Below are 15928 nucleotides of genomic sequence, written 5' to 3'. Positions count from 1 at the left end.
GGGGGGGGGGGGTAGTCACCTCTGCCGTCATCACTGCTTGACGGGATCTTCCAACCACACATCATCAGTTACAATAACTGGACTGCCAGTTGGCTTCACCTTCCCAACAGTGAACTGTTTGAGTCCAGACTCACTCAGTACTCTCCACAGTTACTGACCAGTGGGTTACTATATTAAAATCAGCACTAAGAGCCAGATTATTTCATGATTACACTGAACAACGTGGCTCCACAAAAGAAGCAACATCCAAAGTTTGACAGCAGACTAGAATAAAAATAAATACTACAGACATAGCTGCGTTCATCCAGTTCATTTCACATCTGCGACTCTGTTAACACAACTCCAGAGAGGACTTTTCCCACATTTATTTTTATATTTTTGAGATGACAGAACATCCAAGCATGTGCTCATCATGAAAGGTCATCTAGTTTGAATGGTTTCAAAATACATCTTGACCTCACTGTGAACTTGGGACGTGTCTGATTTTAAGCCAGCGTGGACGAGAAGTCCTTCAGGCGCTCAGAAAAATGGAATTTTGAACGTTTACAAATCCGTGAAAACTTGGCATCCTCCCGTGAGCTTTGGAAGATGGTTTGATATGACCGAAAGCTCCAGAATCCAGCTACTAAATGGACCGTGTGGTAAGACTGTTTTTGTCAACTACTGTCGCCAAAGCTCAACAGTGGACTTTCGGACTCGACTTTGAAGCCAAGATGGTGAGAAAAATCCTCCAAGAGCTCAGAAATACGTCCCACAGCACCTACTAAATGGTGCTTGCTGGGAGACGGTTCAAGCAATTATGTTTGATTTTATCAAAGCCAAAAAAAGAAAAAAATGCTACACTGTCTGGGAAGTGGAAAGACTTGTGTTTGACAATTTTCACACTTGCAAACAGTTTACTTCATCTGAAATCAGTTGCACAGGGCAGACACCTCCGTGTCAACTGCGGGGTTTTGTGGTGTCGGCAATTCTGACATTTAAAAGTTTTGTAGTAGTCTGCATTGTGTTTAAGTGCTGGTCTGTTTTCAGTCATTCAAAACTTGCTTTCAAAGACTAAGCCCTCCTGGTTACTTCCAAATACAACCCAATGAAAACCTAATCTTAATCGAAACTACACAGCAGGAGCCTTTTATCAGGTTAATCCCAGTTGTTTTTGGTGACTGTTTAAAAAACGAAATCTGCTGAAAAATGGTGTCTACAGAGACAGCTTTTTCACTCTGCTCCCCTCTTGGCTTTACAGAATTATTCCACCTCTTCCTCCTTTCACGGTCTTTTGGAAATTTAAATAAGGGCACCGCACTGTTGGTATTCTGGCATCCAGGAGAGATAGCGAACAGTAACCCAACTCCATCGAGCAGGACAACCACTGATGCTAGTGAGTTCCATATTTTTATACTGTTAAGTTGAGGGTGATGGTAAGTGGGGGTCCAGTCTCCCATTTTGGGTCCAACCAAAAAATCCTGAACACTGAAATACAGTTTAACGATCTAGCAATTCAGATCCACAGAGTTCAATCTTTTCACATGTTTTCATGAATGGTTTTTAACATATATAAGGTAGGTTGTAAGGTACATTATAAAATGTCCTTCTGACCTAAAAATCAACCCTTGAAACAGTGAAATCACAAGGCAGCTCTTGTTATTCTGCAGCAGCTGAGAAACAGCTGCAAGGAAAGATCTGATTTTAATTCAGCTGGAGCACCATCATCATCCGGTAATAAAGTTGTATTTCTTGTAGCTCGTCCATCTTACTGGAATGTCTGGATTCACAAAAATGAGCTTTTTTTTTTTTTTCCCTCCCTCAACATTTTTCTCCTGCTAAGTTAATATATGGTTGATGTTGTCATCAGTCTGCACCTGAGTGGTGCAGTAACTCACGGTGGTCTCTGGCTGTGAGCGAAGGAATTCACCAAACATGGGTCTGAGGAGAGCTGACGCTCAGACCCCAGCGCTGTGGTTGGGAACGCTCGCTGGCATGCGCGCTCACACGTCCACACAAAAACAAACTGCATCCTGTCTCTTGCAGCAGATGGTTGACACATACAGTACGCACAAGTGGAACCATTTACTCATCTATGTAATATGTGTTTTCATATAAAGACACGGAAATCTCAGCAGGTGTTCAGTCCGTATCTGCTTCGTATTCCCTCAATGGCCGCATGTTTCATCCGTCTGTATTTTCAGGCCCATTGTTGGTCTTGAAAGCCATTGTCCCACACAGCTTTCACAGCTTTTTTTTTTTGTTGTTGTTTTCTTTCTCCATTTTCTCAGTGGTGCAGTAAAGACATGCCAACAAATGTTTTACACCTCAGCTCATCAGCGTTTATGAGAGCAATCAGCACCTCTAATGCAGGCACAAAAGCCTCTGGGGAGTCTCCTGTTGGCAAGCAGAGGAGAAAGAAGACATAATGGAGGGACATGCTCTGCGGTTTCTACCTCCTTCTGGCTTCTATTAAAACATAACATGGACCAGAACGGACAGAAATACATTATGTTGTGTGTTCGCACTAAGTGAAAACTAAGTCAACCGAGCCAAGTTCAAAAACAACACATTTTTATTTCTGCCTATGAAGGACCCAGGCAGTTAATTCTGCAGTCAAACCCAAGTGTACTCACAATTTCATAAAAGCAATCTGAAGTTGAGAGACACGACGACAGTGGTTCCCAACCTGCGGCCCGGGGCCCGCTGGTCGGCCCACAGATCATTTACAAAACAGAACAGTTTTGGTAACAAAGATGTAAAAGATGTAAAAGACGTAACTGTGGCAATTAGCAGGTGAAAAGCCACAAGCTAATTGCTTTGAGTCAACAGGTTGTAAAATAGGCGACTGTTAGCTAACATGTCAGCCATAACAATTTACAAGGTGATAATATGTCAGTGTTGTATTTACAACAGCTTGTTGTGCTGCCCTCTTATTCTTCTTTTCTTCTTTTAGTTGTTGTTTTCTTGCTATGGTTGCTATGCTATGATTTCTTGTCAATGGCTGGACCACATCATATACTTGTTTACTATCTAAGTGTGATTGCACATTAAAAGATCACCTCCACGGCAAAAAGTGGAGAATCAAAATGGTCAGCTGGTCAGCCACAGGAAGAATTAAAAAGAAAGAGAGTCAAGAGACAGACGGTGAATTGACAAGTGATGTTTCCCCACTGTTAAACAAAAAAGAATAATCGAGCTTCCCCTGCTTTTAGTTCAGTCCTGAACGGCCGATCGTTATCATTAAAATAAAAAGTGCTTTAAGATCGTATTATTTGGCCTCTGAACTGTCAAGGGGTCGGATGAGGGCCACCAAGATTTTCAAAACCTCTGGAAAACCTCTGCACTAGAACTAATGATGATATAATAAAGTGAATGTCTATGTCGTGTGGAGCAGGTAATGTGGAAGGCGAAGTTTGTGGTAAATTCTTGCACCCTGCATCCAAAGGTGTTCATTTCAGAAACCAAAGAACTCCGGTGAAGAGCAGACCAACAACAATACCCAGAAAGCTTGGCCCATACAGCTGCACATCTTAAACAGATGTCTTCATGTAGAAAGCATCTAGTGCAAAAGCATCTGCAGAGGATAAGACGTTCTTGCTTGATTACTGCAGCTTTTATGAAAGAAAAACAAGACGTTCTGTGAAATATTTTCTCTGTGAGCATAGAAAAGTGCAGGGGATGTTTGCTTTGGTTTGTCGAGCACCCAAAACCATTTAAACACACAACATGCAAAAAGGAGAGCGAGCAAACCATATCCAAGTCTAACACAGCTTCTAATGCCAATACCATATAAGGCAATGGAGCAAGCATGTTTTTTATTGCCCTTGCAAAATCACTTCATACTCAGACTACATCCCTCTTTGCTCAGTGTTATTATAAAGAACAGAAGACGTCATGATGATGAAGCAGATTCAAGGACACAGAAGTTAATTTACCGTTCTTATCTGTTTTGTTTTTTGTTTTTTTTTTTGTTTGTTTTCAGCCAAAAGATCTGAATTTCAATATCGCTCTTTACAACTTCAGCAGAACAGAGCAAACAACTGCCAGAAAATGGTTATATCAAGTAAAGTCAAGTTTATTTATAAAGCCCCAAATCACAAGTTTGTCTCAGGGGGCCTCCAGATAATGGGTCATTATCTGCAATAATAACGGCCTTGTTAGTGTAGCTGATAGAGGCTGTTACCTTCCAACCCTGTTTGCAATAATTCTCCACCAGCAAGGACCCAATAATGTCTGCTGAGCACGTACAGCATGGAAGCAATTACTAAAAAAAAAAAAAAAAAAAGCGTTACTTACCAGCTCATAGTTTGTTGCTGGGACACAAGACGAAGACACCTGAAAACAGAGAAGAGAACTGGTTAGTTGTGTTGTTGATTATTTGTAGTTGAGTTAATATAAGAACATTAACAGCAACGTAACACTGCAATAAATGCATTTAGATACTACATCAACGATGCACCCACATGCTTGCACATACCAATGCTGTTTTTCATATCAAATGTACAACCAGAAAAGTCCACGCTTCATTAGACAATAGCTGCACTGAACAATGTTTTATACAAACTATGAGACATTTTGCTTGGTGTAATGTGGAAGGGGTCGTTCATAGTGACAAACCCACAGAGAATCACCGACCAACCCTGCACTTCCCCTCAGTTCTATAGGGTGATTTAGCATCTTTCAGCTCATTGTTTTGATTTTACAGCTCGCATCTTTACTGTTGTGGTTCACTCTCACCAAATGACAGTGAACACGGTCGAACATTTAACAGCTAAATAGCCAGAAGCTACTTGCTTTGAGTCAACTGGTTGTGAAAATATGCAACTGTTAGCTAACATGTTAGCACTGAAATCGCTCACTACTCACTGTATAGTCCATGTAGCGGCAATCCGCTTTCTTAGCAGCAATGCAGACAAACACTACTGTGTCTACTGACAATAAGCCTGACGCGAGATGAATTTTCAGAAGCAGTAACTTTATTTGAAATGTTTACTCAGAACAAAAATTTAGTTAGAAGATTTACTCTTTGTCCCCAAGTTGGCACACTGGTCAAAAACTGTCTTGCTCCACAGTCTAATTAACTCCAACTAAGAGGTATTGGCTAAGGCGTAAACAGAAGCATAACTGAAGGAGCATTTTCTGACTAATCACCAATTCTTAATATGAATCTTACAGTTCACAGTTAAGTTATAGTGAGTTCCACAATGCATCATGAAAAGTATAATGTACAACAGATGGTCGTTATTCCATCATGCACTGCAGTCGCGCTGAAAGAAATAGCCGAGCAGTATCCGACAATGTTTTTTATTCTACAGATGAGCTCACTGTATAGTCCTCTATAGGACAGTGAGTAGGGAGGAGTGACTGAGAGAGCGATTTCCGACACAACCAATATGTCGATGTTTTGTTAACAACAGCTTGTTGCGCTGCCCCCAAGTGGCTGCTTCTAGATCTATTATTGCAGCTGTAAATAGACTCTTCATAGTGTTCTTAGTGAACAGCTGCAGCATTTTCATCAGAAAAGACACATATGAAGCACTGGCACTGGTTATTCAACCCCAATGCAATACTGACACCAGAATTCAGCAATACTATTAAATTTAAAAGATGAAGTAATAGCGGAGTATTAGCACTGCAATAAACAGACTGAAAAGCTGAATGTTTATCTCTCCAACAAGATCTCTAACATCTTGTTTGACTCGACTGAAGTAGCAGCTGCAGTCAGTCAGTCAGTCAGTGGTGGGATTGCTCCAGCAGAACTCATGATTTGTCAAGTGCCTGCGCTAATCCGATAACCATCCAACAGTTTCCATAATCATTTCATGAGTTTGCAGCAAGAACATGAGGACAGAGGCCGATAAACAGGAAGAGTGTAATGATAATGGCCGCCAACAGAAGATTCAAATGAAGTGCTCACAGAGAAAGAGATGGCTACTTGATGAGGATAAATACAAACAGGATGTCACCACTGATGTTTCCTTCCTGAGCATGTCTGTTGTCTGTCCCTCTGAGCCTGTTTTGTCATCATTTCTCTGTCGGTGCACACGGGAAAAAAAATCCTACAAACTTAATTTTCTCCAGTTTGCTTTCTGCACCACCATCTCATTTGTAGATTATGACAGCTTGGGGCAGCTTTATGATTCCAGTCGGATTTTAACTGCTTTGTATCCTTCATCCTTGCTTTATTTTATTACTACACCAGGACTGTGTCTCTTTCAGCTTTGAGAGATTAGGCCCAGGGGGTTATCATGACTGTTGACCTCTGAAAGCACCTTTCATCTTTGCTGCTGCCCGACCACTCACCTTATCCACTACTAATTGTGTCATTGCAAGAACACAAGCCTCCTGCTCTGTTTGGGGTCTGCTTTGTGTTACTGTTGAAGGCAGCGCATTCCACGTCTGCCCACAAAACATCAAGTAAAAATCTTAAAAACTTACTGGGCTGAAATCGGACAGAGAGTCAGAGACAAGTTATTTATATGGATCAGCTGAAGTCTGCACTTAAAAATTTGTAATACAAATTGCTGAGATGGGAAAAGCGTGAGATGCACAACTGCAAAAACTACAATGTGCAAACACAAAATTATATCAAATCCTTGCTGATATCAAAATGTTTTGATATTAGCAACTTTTAAAAAGATATGATGCCCAGTTTTGCAAATAAAACTTCCTAAAAGTGTATAACTGTTTCCTACAAAACAGAATTTTTGCAGAAGCATCTTGCTAACTAACCCCCGTTAGTGGATGATAAGCAAACCAAAAAGCACCACTGGATGACTGCCACCGCAGTGTGAGAACGGCTGATTAGATTGACAACGTTGAGGATGTGTGAGTCATTAAAGTCTCATAGTCTCTTTTTATAACTGTTACCTCATTTGAAATACAGGAATGTTGACTCTAAACAGGAAATGACCCTTATAAGATTAGATGTTTTAGTCCCTATATCAGTAGAAGCAGCTGATGCACTGATATGAAAAGAGGCAATGCCTAAAATTAAAGACATTCTCCAAGCCAGTGACTCTTAGTGGACCCATTAACCCCTCCCCTCACATGCTTGTGAGATGCTAAATACAAATCCCACAAGGGTGGAGACTGGTTGGTGATTCATCTTGGAAATAACTAACTCCCATTAGTGGCAAAGGTGAGGTCAAAGAAAGAATCTTTTTACATTTCGTGGGAACAAAATGTTCCTCGGTGACTGTGGTCCGTCACAGTTGCCCCACGTATCAGCAGCCAATACTTGAATGATGGCATCCCAGTGGAATGTGTCTCTGTTTTCCAGAATTTACGTCTGGCACAGTGGAGTGTGTCTTGAGTTGACAGGATACAGTATCTCAGTCTGGCTCGGATCTCCTGCATTACAAGTTATTCTGACCCCCCCCCCCCCCACCCCCCACCATCAACGTCGCTCATTCACAACGGCAGGACCGCGTTTCTCTCAGGGGCCCTGCTCCTTCGGGGGACCTGACGCTGCCTCCTAAGAGCTAGTCCACCTGTAATCAGGGATCACCGAGTACGTTTACATCCACATTATATGCAATATTCAAATTATGGCAACGATTATTAGTTTACATGTTTGGGCAGGTAAATATTCTGGTTTAAAAAATCTGAAAATGGTCATCCTATCCAAGCCATGCAAACTAACATTGCATGTTTAGGCCATTTTACTCTCTGCTCCTTGCACTTGAAGCTCCTTCACACCACATGTTCCACCCACGCAGGTGTTTTCACTTATTCTGCCTGATCACACCACCTCTCAGGACTCTGTGGGCATGTACAGACAGTGATTGATTGACACTTCCCTCACTCTGCTGTTAGTCTTGGTGTGTCTGTGGGGGCGGGACAACTTCATCATTCTTGTTAGTACCTGCGGTTTGATGACCTCATGTCATTCCCATCAGCTTCAGTACAGGAGGCTTTGATATGATCCAGTCAACATTAGACATAAATGATGAAGTTAGTCTCTCCTGAAACCTTTCCTCAAACCAGTCTCCTGAATAAGTGCAGGCTTAAAACTGCACAGCCATATGGTGGAATAAAATAAATAAATAAAAATAGCTCAATAGCTTTGATCGAGGTGTCATTGATGAAGTTATTGGATCTTCTGTATTTCTAAAGGAGCTGCTCAGGGACCAAGATTACAAAGGGCTGCTGGTCACATCAAGGTCAAGGTTTGTGAGCCACACACTCTGAAACTGAAATCTGACACTGAAATCAAATGCTGTAACTCATTAACTCCTTTTAAATCTCTTCTTAAAACATATTTCTTTGTCTCAGCGTATGGTAATGTTTGATATGTTTTACTTTGTTTAATTCCTAATCATTGTTCTGACATTTTTTATTGCCTCTCTTCACTCGTTTCAGAACCTTTTGCATAATGTTTGATAAATGTTTTTGTTCATGCTGCTGTACTCTTTTTACTATGCTCATCTTTATCTGGTTTCATCTGCGAAGCACTTTGCAACTTTGTTAAGAAAAGTGCTGTATAGATAAAGTTATTATGATCACGCGTGACTGTTCTGTGCAGCATGGAGCTGAAAAAGAACACGTTCAATCAACTTCCCCTGGAAGATGTGAAACATTGTTGGAGGGATGTGCACATGAAGCACTTGATCCCACGTTCATCTTAATAAGAACACAGTGCTGGTGCAGCGGGACGACCAAGACAGTCCCACAAAACATTTGTCCTTGATCTATTTTTGCCACAGCAGACTGCATCATTAACAACGACAAACTCCACTGGCCAGTTAAAAAACATGCAGCCTTGGTGAGTCTTGGTGTTTGCTTCAAACTGGATTTCTGGGTCCATCATCCATATTCTAGTTGTGCCTTGTCTGTTCACAGTGACCCCTGCTTTGACCATCATAAAACAGTTATTAGGTCTGATGCATTGTGAGGAATAAAAGGAAATTTAATCTTTAAATGCATCTTTTTGGGGACGCTGTGTCAGCAGATGAGAGGGCAAAACACAACACAAAGAGCTGCTTCATGAATAAGTATCCAAACATCAAAAAGACTATGGCATCTGACATTTAGCTGAATGTCATGTTTAATAAAAGTCATACTTTTTATTTGCAAGTTAATTCATGTCAGAGACGACATCAATGGCAAGATAGCCAATGTCGCCAGTGTAATAAAACCTCTGATGTAAAGGTCAGGTTGAGAGGGTCGGGTAGGTCTGCCCACAGCAGAATAGCTCACATTCTCCCTCATGCTAAGTGGCTGCTGATGCTGGACTGGAACTTTGCACCATTGCAGTCTGGTAAAGCAGTCGCAGCCAGGATCTCCCAGAAACCACAGGGAATATTTATCTAAAGGCAAGCTGCAGGTGAGCACTTAGCAGTGGGCTAACCACAGGTCAAGCAGCGGGAAACCGATATGTCAAAAATCCTCTGGACAAAAAAGAGGGGTGATCTGGAAAGTCTGCATGGAAATACGTAATAAGGTGCGAACAGACTTTTGAGTAGAAGCGTGTGAGTTAATTACTTGTAGCCATAAATGCAGCGCCACTCAAGGGATGGCAATGTTTGTCAGTTGCTCAACCACTTTGGTCCAGAATGAAATATCTCAAAAACTGTTGGATGGATTGCCTTTAAATTTGGTGCTGACATTCATAGTTCCCAGATGATGAATCAGTCTGACTTCAGTGATCCCCTGATTTTTCCTTGAGCAACACCATGAAGTTGATATCTGTGGCTTTCAGTGAAATGTCTCCACAACTAAGTCTATCTTAAAGCTCCACATTTTACACTATTATTTGAAGTGTTGATCCATAAGAAGATATATTTTTGGTTTTAAGAAACAAAAACCATCTCAGTGTAGTTTGACATCTCCTCTCTCAGGCTTCTCTCTGGAGCTCTAGTAACAACAGGTCAGTGAGCCAATCAGAAGAGAGGAGGCTCTGAGCCTCTCTTTGGATTGGCTCACTGTTCTGGGTGATCAAATAAAAATATAGCAGATGTGACTTGACAGATTTGTTGTGACATCACAAAGTTACAGAAGTCCTGATGGCTGGTTTTAAGGCTCAGTTTCTGAATACAGGCTGTGTGTATTAAACCTAGAGCTAGACCTAGACCTGCTTTATAATCAAAGATGGACATCTACCTTTATACAATGTGGGACCTTTAATCAATGACTATTTTCACAAGATACAAGATAAGATCAGAACAAATCACTGGCCTCTTATAAAATACTTAAATCTACATTTTTATGTCTGAAACAAGCGTGGAAACAACCTATAAACCTAATGGATGCAACGGACACAATATGACCAATGAATCACGTTTGAATTTTGATGAAAACCTACACAAAGCCTTTGTCCGTGCTCTGCCGTGCGTGGGGAGGGGGCCTGGCCAGAGTGTGTGTTGATGCTATCGGGAGTATTCAAATGAGTGTAATATAATAAAGGATAATTGTGTTGTTGCATTCCGTACATGCTTGTGTTAACAGCATTAAACAAGGGCCCATTTCCTACGGACAAAAGTCCATGTCAGACGTCCCTGGCTTGTAGGACAGCGTTCACATGCGGTCTGCTTCCTGCTAGCTACCGACACACTCCAGACACAGTCACGTTATGTAACTGATGTCAGCCTCCCGGGTCTGAATATGTTAATAATCCTCACTAATGACGTGAACGGTGCAGGGCCTTAAATAAATGATGAATTGAGCCATTATTTGGGTAAACAAGCTACACTAAAATCTCTGCTATGCTCATGTATATAAATCTCAAACCTAATGTAGGAAAATCACACAGCACAGTGATAAATCACGGAAGAAAAAAGCACATTCCTGCTTTACTCCAAGTAGTGAAATGACTGTAATGCAGGGAAGCTCGTGGAAAAGAGCGTGGGGCCGTGCATTGTTGGTAAAAAAAAAAAACTTTCCCCAGCCCTCTGCGCTGGCATATTAACACACGGCTGCCCTGAATGCTTTTATGTTTATCCAGATCTCTGCATCAGGCACATCCCAGCAGAACTATTCAGTGTGCAAATTCAATTTGTGAGGCATAACCAGTAACAGAAGGCTCTCTGCGGCTGTGATGGTGGAGTGTGCCAGAGTGCCGGTCCGTATGGACTTATTGGGATATTATCAAAGCAGAAAGGAATGATTGGAGAGCTTCGGTCCAAGTGCCCATGCCCTATCGCGTCTGCTTCACAATCTATAATCATTGATTTACTACAATTTTGATGCATTTACTGAATGTATACTGAATGATTATTTACTAGTCCACGCTCATTTTGTTTTCTCTACCTTTGCTCCTGATACCTCTCCACATCTACCTTTCTCTTTTCTTCTGTCTGCCTCCGGCTTCTGTTTTTCTCCAGGGAAAGTTGTGGAAAATTGTGGATTTATTGAGCATATTGGACAACGAGACATGTACCCGACTGACCGTCTCTACACCGCTGATTAATGTTTCATAGCAAAAGAAAAACTTCAGGAATGGAACAGCGTGTGTTTGTGTCTTGTTTCTTTCTTGTCTTCATCTTTGTACATGCTGCAGTTATTATGAGTGTAATGTGTTGTTGTTTAGGGTACTATTTCTTATGATGATGAACGTCAATTAATCATTTAGTCAGTTGACAAAAATGAATCATCTATTTTGATGATCAATTTATCATTTAATTTATTGAATGACACACTAAACATTCTCTTTTTCCAGCGAATGAATGTGAGGATTCACTGCTTCTCTCTGTTTTACATCATTATAAATGGATTTCACTGCTGGCCAGACAAAACAAGACATCTAAAAGTGTTACCATGGAAACATTAAAGGTCCCATATTTTACACTTTTCCAGTCATTTATATGAAGTGTTGATCTATAAGAAGATATATTTGTAGTTTTAAGAACCAAAAACTATCTCAATGTAGTTTTTCATCTCCTCTCTCAGGCTTCTCTCTGGAGCTCTAGTGACAACAGGTCAGTGAGCCAATCAGAAGAGAGGCTCAGAGCCTCCTCTCTTCTGATTGGCTCACCGTTCTGGGTGATTAAAAATTATGGAAGATTTCAGGTAAACTCTTGTAGAAACAAATTCCTGCAACGTTGGATGGTTGGTCCAGGTGGGTGGGGCTTGGGGTATGGGTGAGAGTGGTGACTGCTTTGTTGTGACATCACAAAGTTCCAGAAGTCCTGACGGCCCGTTTTAAGGCTCAGTTTGTGAATACAGGCTGTGTGCATTTCTCTGTGGACTGAGGCTTTGATACTTTCCCAGTATTAATATAGAACCTAGAACTGCTCTATAATCTAACAACACATGGACGTCTACCTTTATACTATATGAGACCTTTATAATGTGTGATGGATATTTTATATTCTAAATTATTATTGACTAATCCAAAAAATAAAAAAATAAATAACTGACAGACTTTTGACAGACAAAATAACTGTTAGTAGCAGCCCTACTGTACAATGTATGTGCAATAGTCCTATAGCTACAGTATGTGTATACAGGGCAGTAAATTAAAGCGTCATGGAACAAGTTTGCGTGTGTTTATACTTGATAAAGATTAAGATCGACGTCACTGCAGGAGCAAATAACCAAACAGGGATAAATCTGTGACAGATCAAATACAAATAAAGATAAACAACATAATAATGAATGTATAATGTCTGCCTGTGTATAAACAACTTAAACCCCCGAGGGATCCAACAGACGCCGTACGTCCCTGCCATGTTTCTTCTCCACGGCCGGGACTCAAACGGCCTTCAGCCGGGCGGAGCGCCTGTTCATTCTCACCCCCGTCTTTGTTGGAGGGGACTGACGGCGTGGAGAGGGGAGAAGCTACGGCTTGTTTCTTTTGTTCCAAAGTTACAGCGGGGGTCACGTTCCCTTCCCAGGCTCTTTCAGCTGAGAGCCGGTATTTACCAGCACGCTGATTTACACATTTATCATGGCTCTCGCTGTCTGGCACCGGGCCAAGTGGTGGAGATTAAGGAGGGAGGGAGCGGGCAAGAGAAGAAGGCGGCCATGAAGAATCAGAGTTGAGGAGGGGGTTGTATGTCCTTTGGCATTTATAGTGAAAGTCTCCCGCTTAAAGAGCTGATTGTATTTCCAGTCATACAAAACTGTTACCTTCTTTGCCATTTTTGACGGGAAGCAACTCAATGTATGTTTTTTTCCTGCCAATCCAAGTCCTACACACTCGGTCCTGAAGCAACACTTTGACATTTTGGGAAAAGTGCTTGTTTGCAGTCTCACCCAGAGTCAGATGAAAAGATCAATACCAATTTCATCTCTGTGCACACAGAGTACAGCACAGTAGAGGGAAACGTCCACGAGCTGTTTTGTCTTGCTTAACTCGGAGACGAGAAGCCGGGGAAGGAACTTCAGCCTCTGTCAAAAGTGAAAACTTGGCTCTCGGCTTCTCCCCGTTTTGTTTCTTAGTGACAATGTTCACATGAAAACATTTTTCCACATGATGTCATAGGACAGCTGCTCTCTTGCAGGAGATGTCAGGAACCAGTGTAAAGACGTGCACACACACTGATCAACTGAACAAGACTTACACTGGAATGGAAAAGGGTTGTAGGCATGAGCGTGAGCCAAAAGAAGTGGGCTATATCAGGGAAAACAGGTAAAGATCCCCCCAGACATGTTTTCAGACAGACTAAAACAATAATTGGTATCTGATACAGTTTTTCCACAAAAAAAAAAAAAGTTTTACCTCATTAAAAATGTGAAATTAAATCTACTTCTCCCTCTGAGAGTGGTAATCCTAGACTCTGGGTGCCCAAGGGAAAGAAGGGAACCCTCCCTTTCAGTCTATTGATAGATGCAATATACAGATGTCCCCTAAACGGCTAACATACCCACTATTAGTAGATGCTAAAATTTACAGATGTTCGGCGTGCTGCACGTGCAGGCAGTGGTTAGAGGCTAGCTAGCTGGCTAGCTGGGGGGGGATCGGGGAAACAGCAGTGCACTGTATATCTTTGTGGGAGGTTTAAAGTTGTCATTGCAAAATGTACCAACATGAGCGGGCCATCGGGGGCCACTTTCCCCATGGGGGCCCCAAGCATTTGCCTGGTTTGCCTACCTCTGCCCTCTGACAACTAATATGTCGTATGAATTGAAAATCTAATATGTAAACATCGCTCAAAAAACATTTAACTGCTGGGCACAAGATGTCTTCTACTTTACTGAGACGATCTAGTTTCCACATCACACCGGTGCAAGTTGCTTATTGAACCAGGATTGGCTCCACACTGAGTGATCACAAAATCTTCTGCTTGTACGTCTTAAATTCAGATTTAATGTGAGGACAGAGACATTTCTGCAGACGAATGTGAAAACAGCCTCCTGCACGTACGTCACTCTGCACAGTGAAGCTCAAACATCTGAGCAACAATGAGCAAAATACATTTTCAAGCAGAGGGGGACTTTAAAATGTATTCTCTTCTCGAACCACAGGACTGACTGCTAGTTTAGAAACTAGTCCCAAAGAATGATTGAAAATCTTGATGTATGTTTTCCACTCTAACCTTAAAAACACAGGGAAATAACCACATAATATCATATTGTAGTTATTACAGTTATTGTGGTGACCGCACACTAATATTTACCATGGTGGAGTGCAGGATTTACCACAGTCTTGACCATAATCTTACATCACTGTTATTTTGAGGCATAATGTTCTATTGAGAACAGAAAAAAGAAAATGGGATGTAGTTGTTCACATCAAGGTCTGGAGCTTTCCATGATATCACATGGTCATCCGCAGCAGACGGAGTTGCCCAGTGCTCAGGGAATTATAGATGTTAAGATGCTCAAGTCTATGACAACTGGATTAATGAAAATCATGTGATATGATTGAAAGTTCCAGAACAGCTACTAAATGTGAAAAAGTTTCATCAGCTGATGTCTGCAAAATCAAGAACTCTCAATCTCAAACTGGGTGCAGTCTGTGATTTGTCTGTCATGTGTCTTTAAATCTGTATTCTGCAGGAGCATGTGCTCCAAGAACTTTAACAACTTAGCGTGAGGAGCGTCTGAATCGGACAAGCTGAGGCGAACCTTTGCTCCGAGTCGACCATGCCGGCGTTAATCGCACCGCAACAAGATCAGCTGTTAAGATGTTAAATTACAACTCAGATGAGCGGGTTTGAATTTCACTTTCAATCCCATCAAGTCTCTCACAACTGCCTCAGCTGTTTTTCCTCATGTGTGCATCAATACTTGAATATGAGAACTGTTGGAATACAGATTATGTAATAATATATTATAATATTCTCCCTTCGCTCGATATTGTATTGTTTTGTACACAATCATCCAATATGGGTTTGTATATTGATCCAGTCGCAGATCTGCATAACGTCAGTGCTGCAAGTATTAATCACTCTGCTTTGCTGTCTCTCCAGCACAAATATTACTCTCATAAATATTAATAATATGTCTAGGAAGGCGAAAGCAGCACTGCCAATAGCAGGTCACGAACAAGCTGGGAAAGACTTTGATGGACATTAAATTGACACAGTTAAATAATTCTGAAATATCCATGTGGATATCAAACAGAGAATAACAAGTTTATAGAAACAATAAATATATTGGTACGTACATCCTGGCCACCAACCATTACACAGAGAGGTTGTCAAAACCACACACAAAAAAAGAAGATGAAATATTACATTTTAAAGTAAGAAAAGGGGGAAAATAGACACATTAATGCTGTTTATACACGAGCTGTCCAGAGCCAGACAAACATGTCCCCATCTTTTAGCACACCAGCCTCCCAGTCTGAGCTGCTTGGATAGATCCAGGAACCTGGCACCGATGTTTCCTGTGTTTCTGTTCGAGACCGAGCCCCCTTCCCCATCAATCAGCCGTGAAAAGCAAACAACAATATGAAGGCCTCCTGGCACAACCTAGGAAACAGGTCTGCTTTCTATAAACATTCCTCTGAGAGACATGAAGGCTTGATAAGAAAAAAAAAAAAAAGGAAAACAATCTC

The 15928-nt window shown here is 41.4% G+C and overlaps 1 protein-coding gene across 4 annotated transcripts in view; it reads right to left on the bottom strand.

The window, feature by feature from the left end:
• The window catches only part of tns1b (tensin 1b), a 171457-nt gene that overhangs the window by 69542 nt on the left and 85987 nt on the right, over positions 1 to 15928 (bottom strand). For all 4 annotated transcript variants that reach the window (XM_087178478.1, XM_087178479.1, XM_087178481.1 and 1 more), the window contains one exon: positions 4279 to 4317. In XM_087178478.1, coding sequence (XP_087034604.1) covers positions 4279 to 4317 — 39 coding nt within the window. The remainder of the gene's footprint in view (positions 1 to 4278; positions 4318 to 15928) is intronic.

The sequence above is a fragment of the Seriola lalandi genome, unplaced genomic scaffold, assembly GCF_002814215.2.
Source record: "Seriola lalandi dorsalis isolate HSWRI2012SDOR001 ecotype SW California unplaced genomic scaffold, Sedor1 jcf7180002054689, whole genome shotgun sequence".
Taxonomy (NCBI): Eukaryota; Metazoa; Chordata; class Actinopteri; order Carangiformes; family Carangidae; genus Seriola; species Seriola lalandi.
This window is presented reverse-complemented; position numbering and strand designations above follow the sequence as displayed.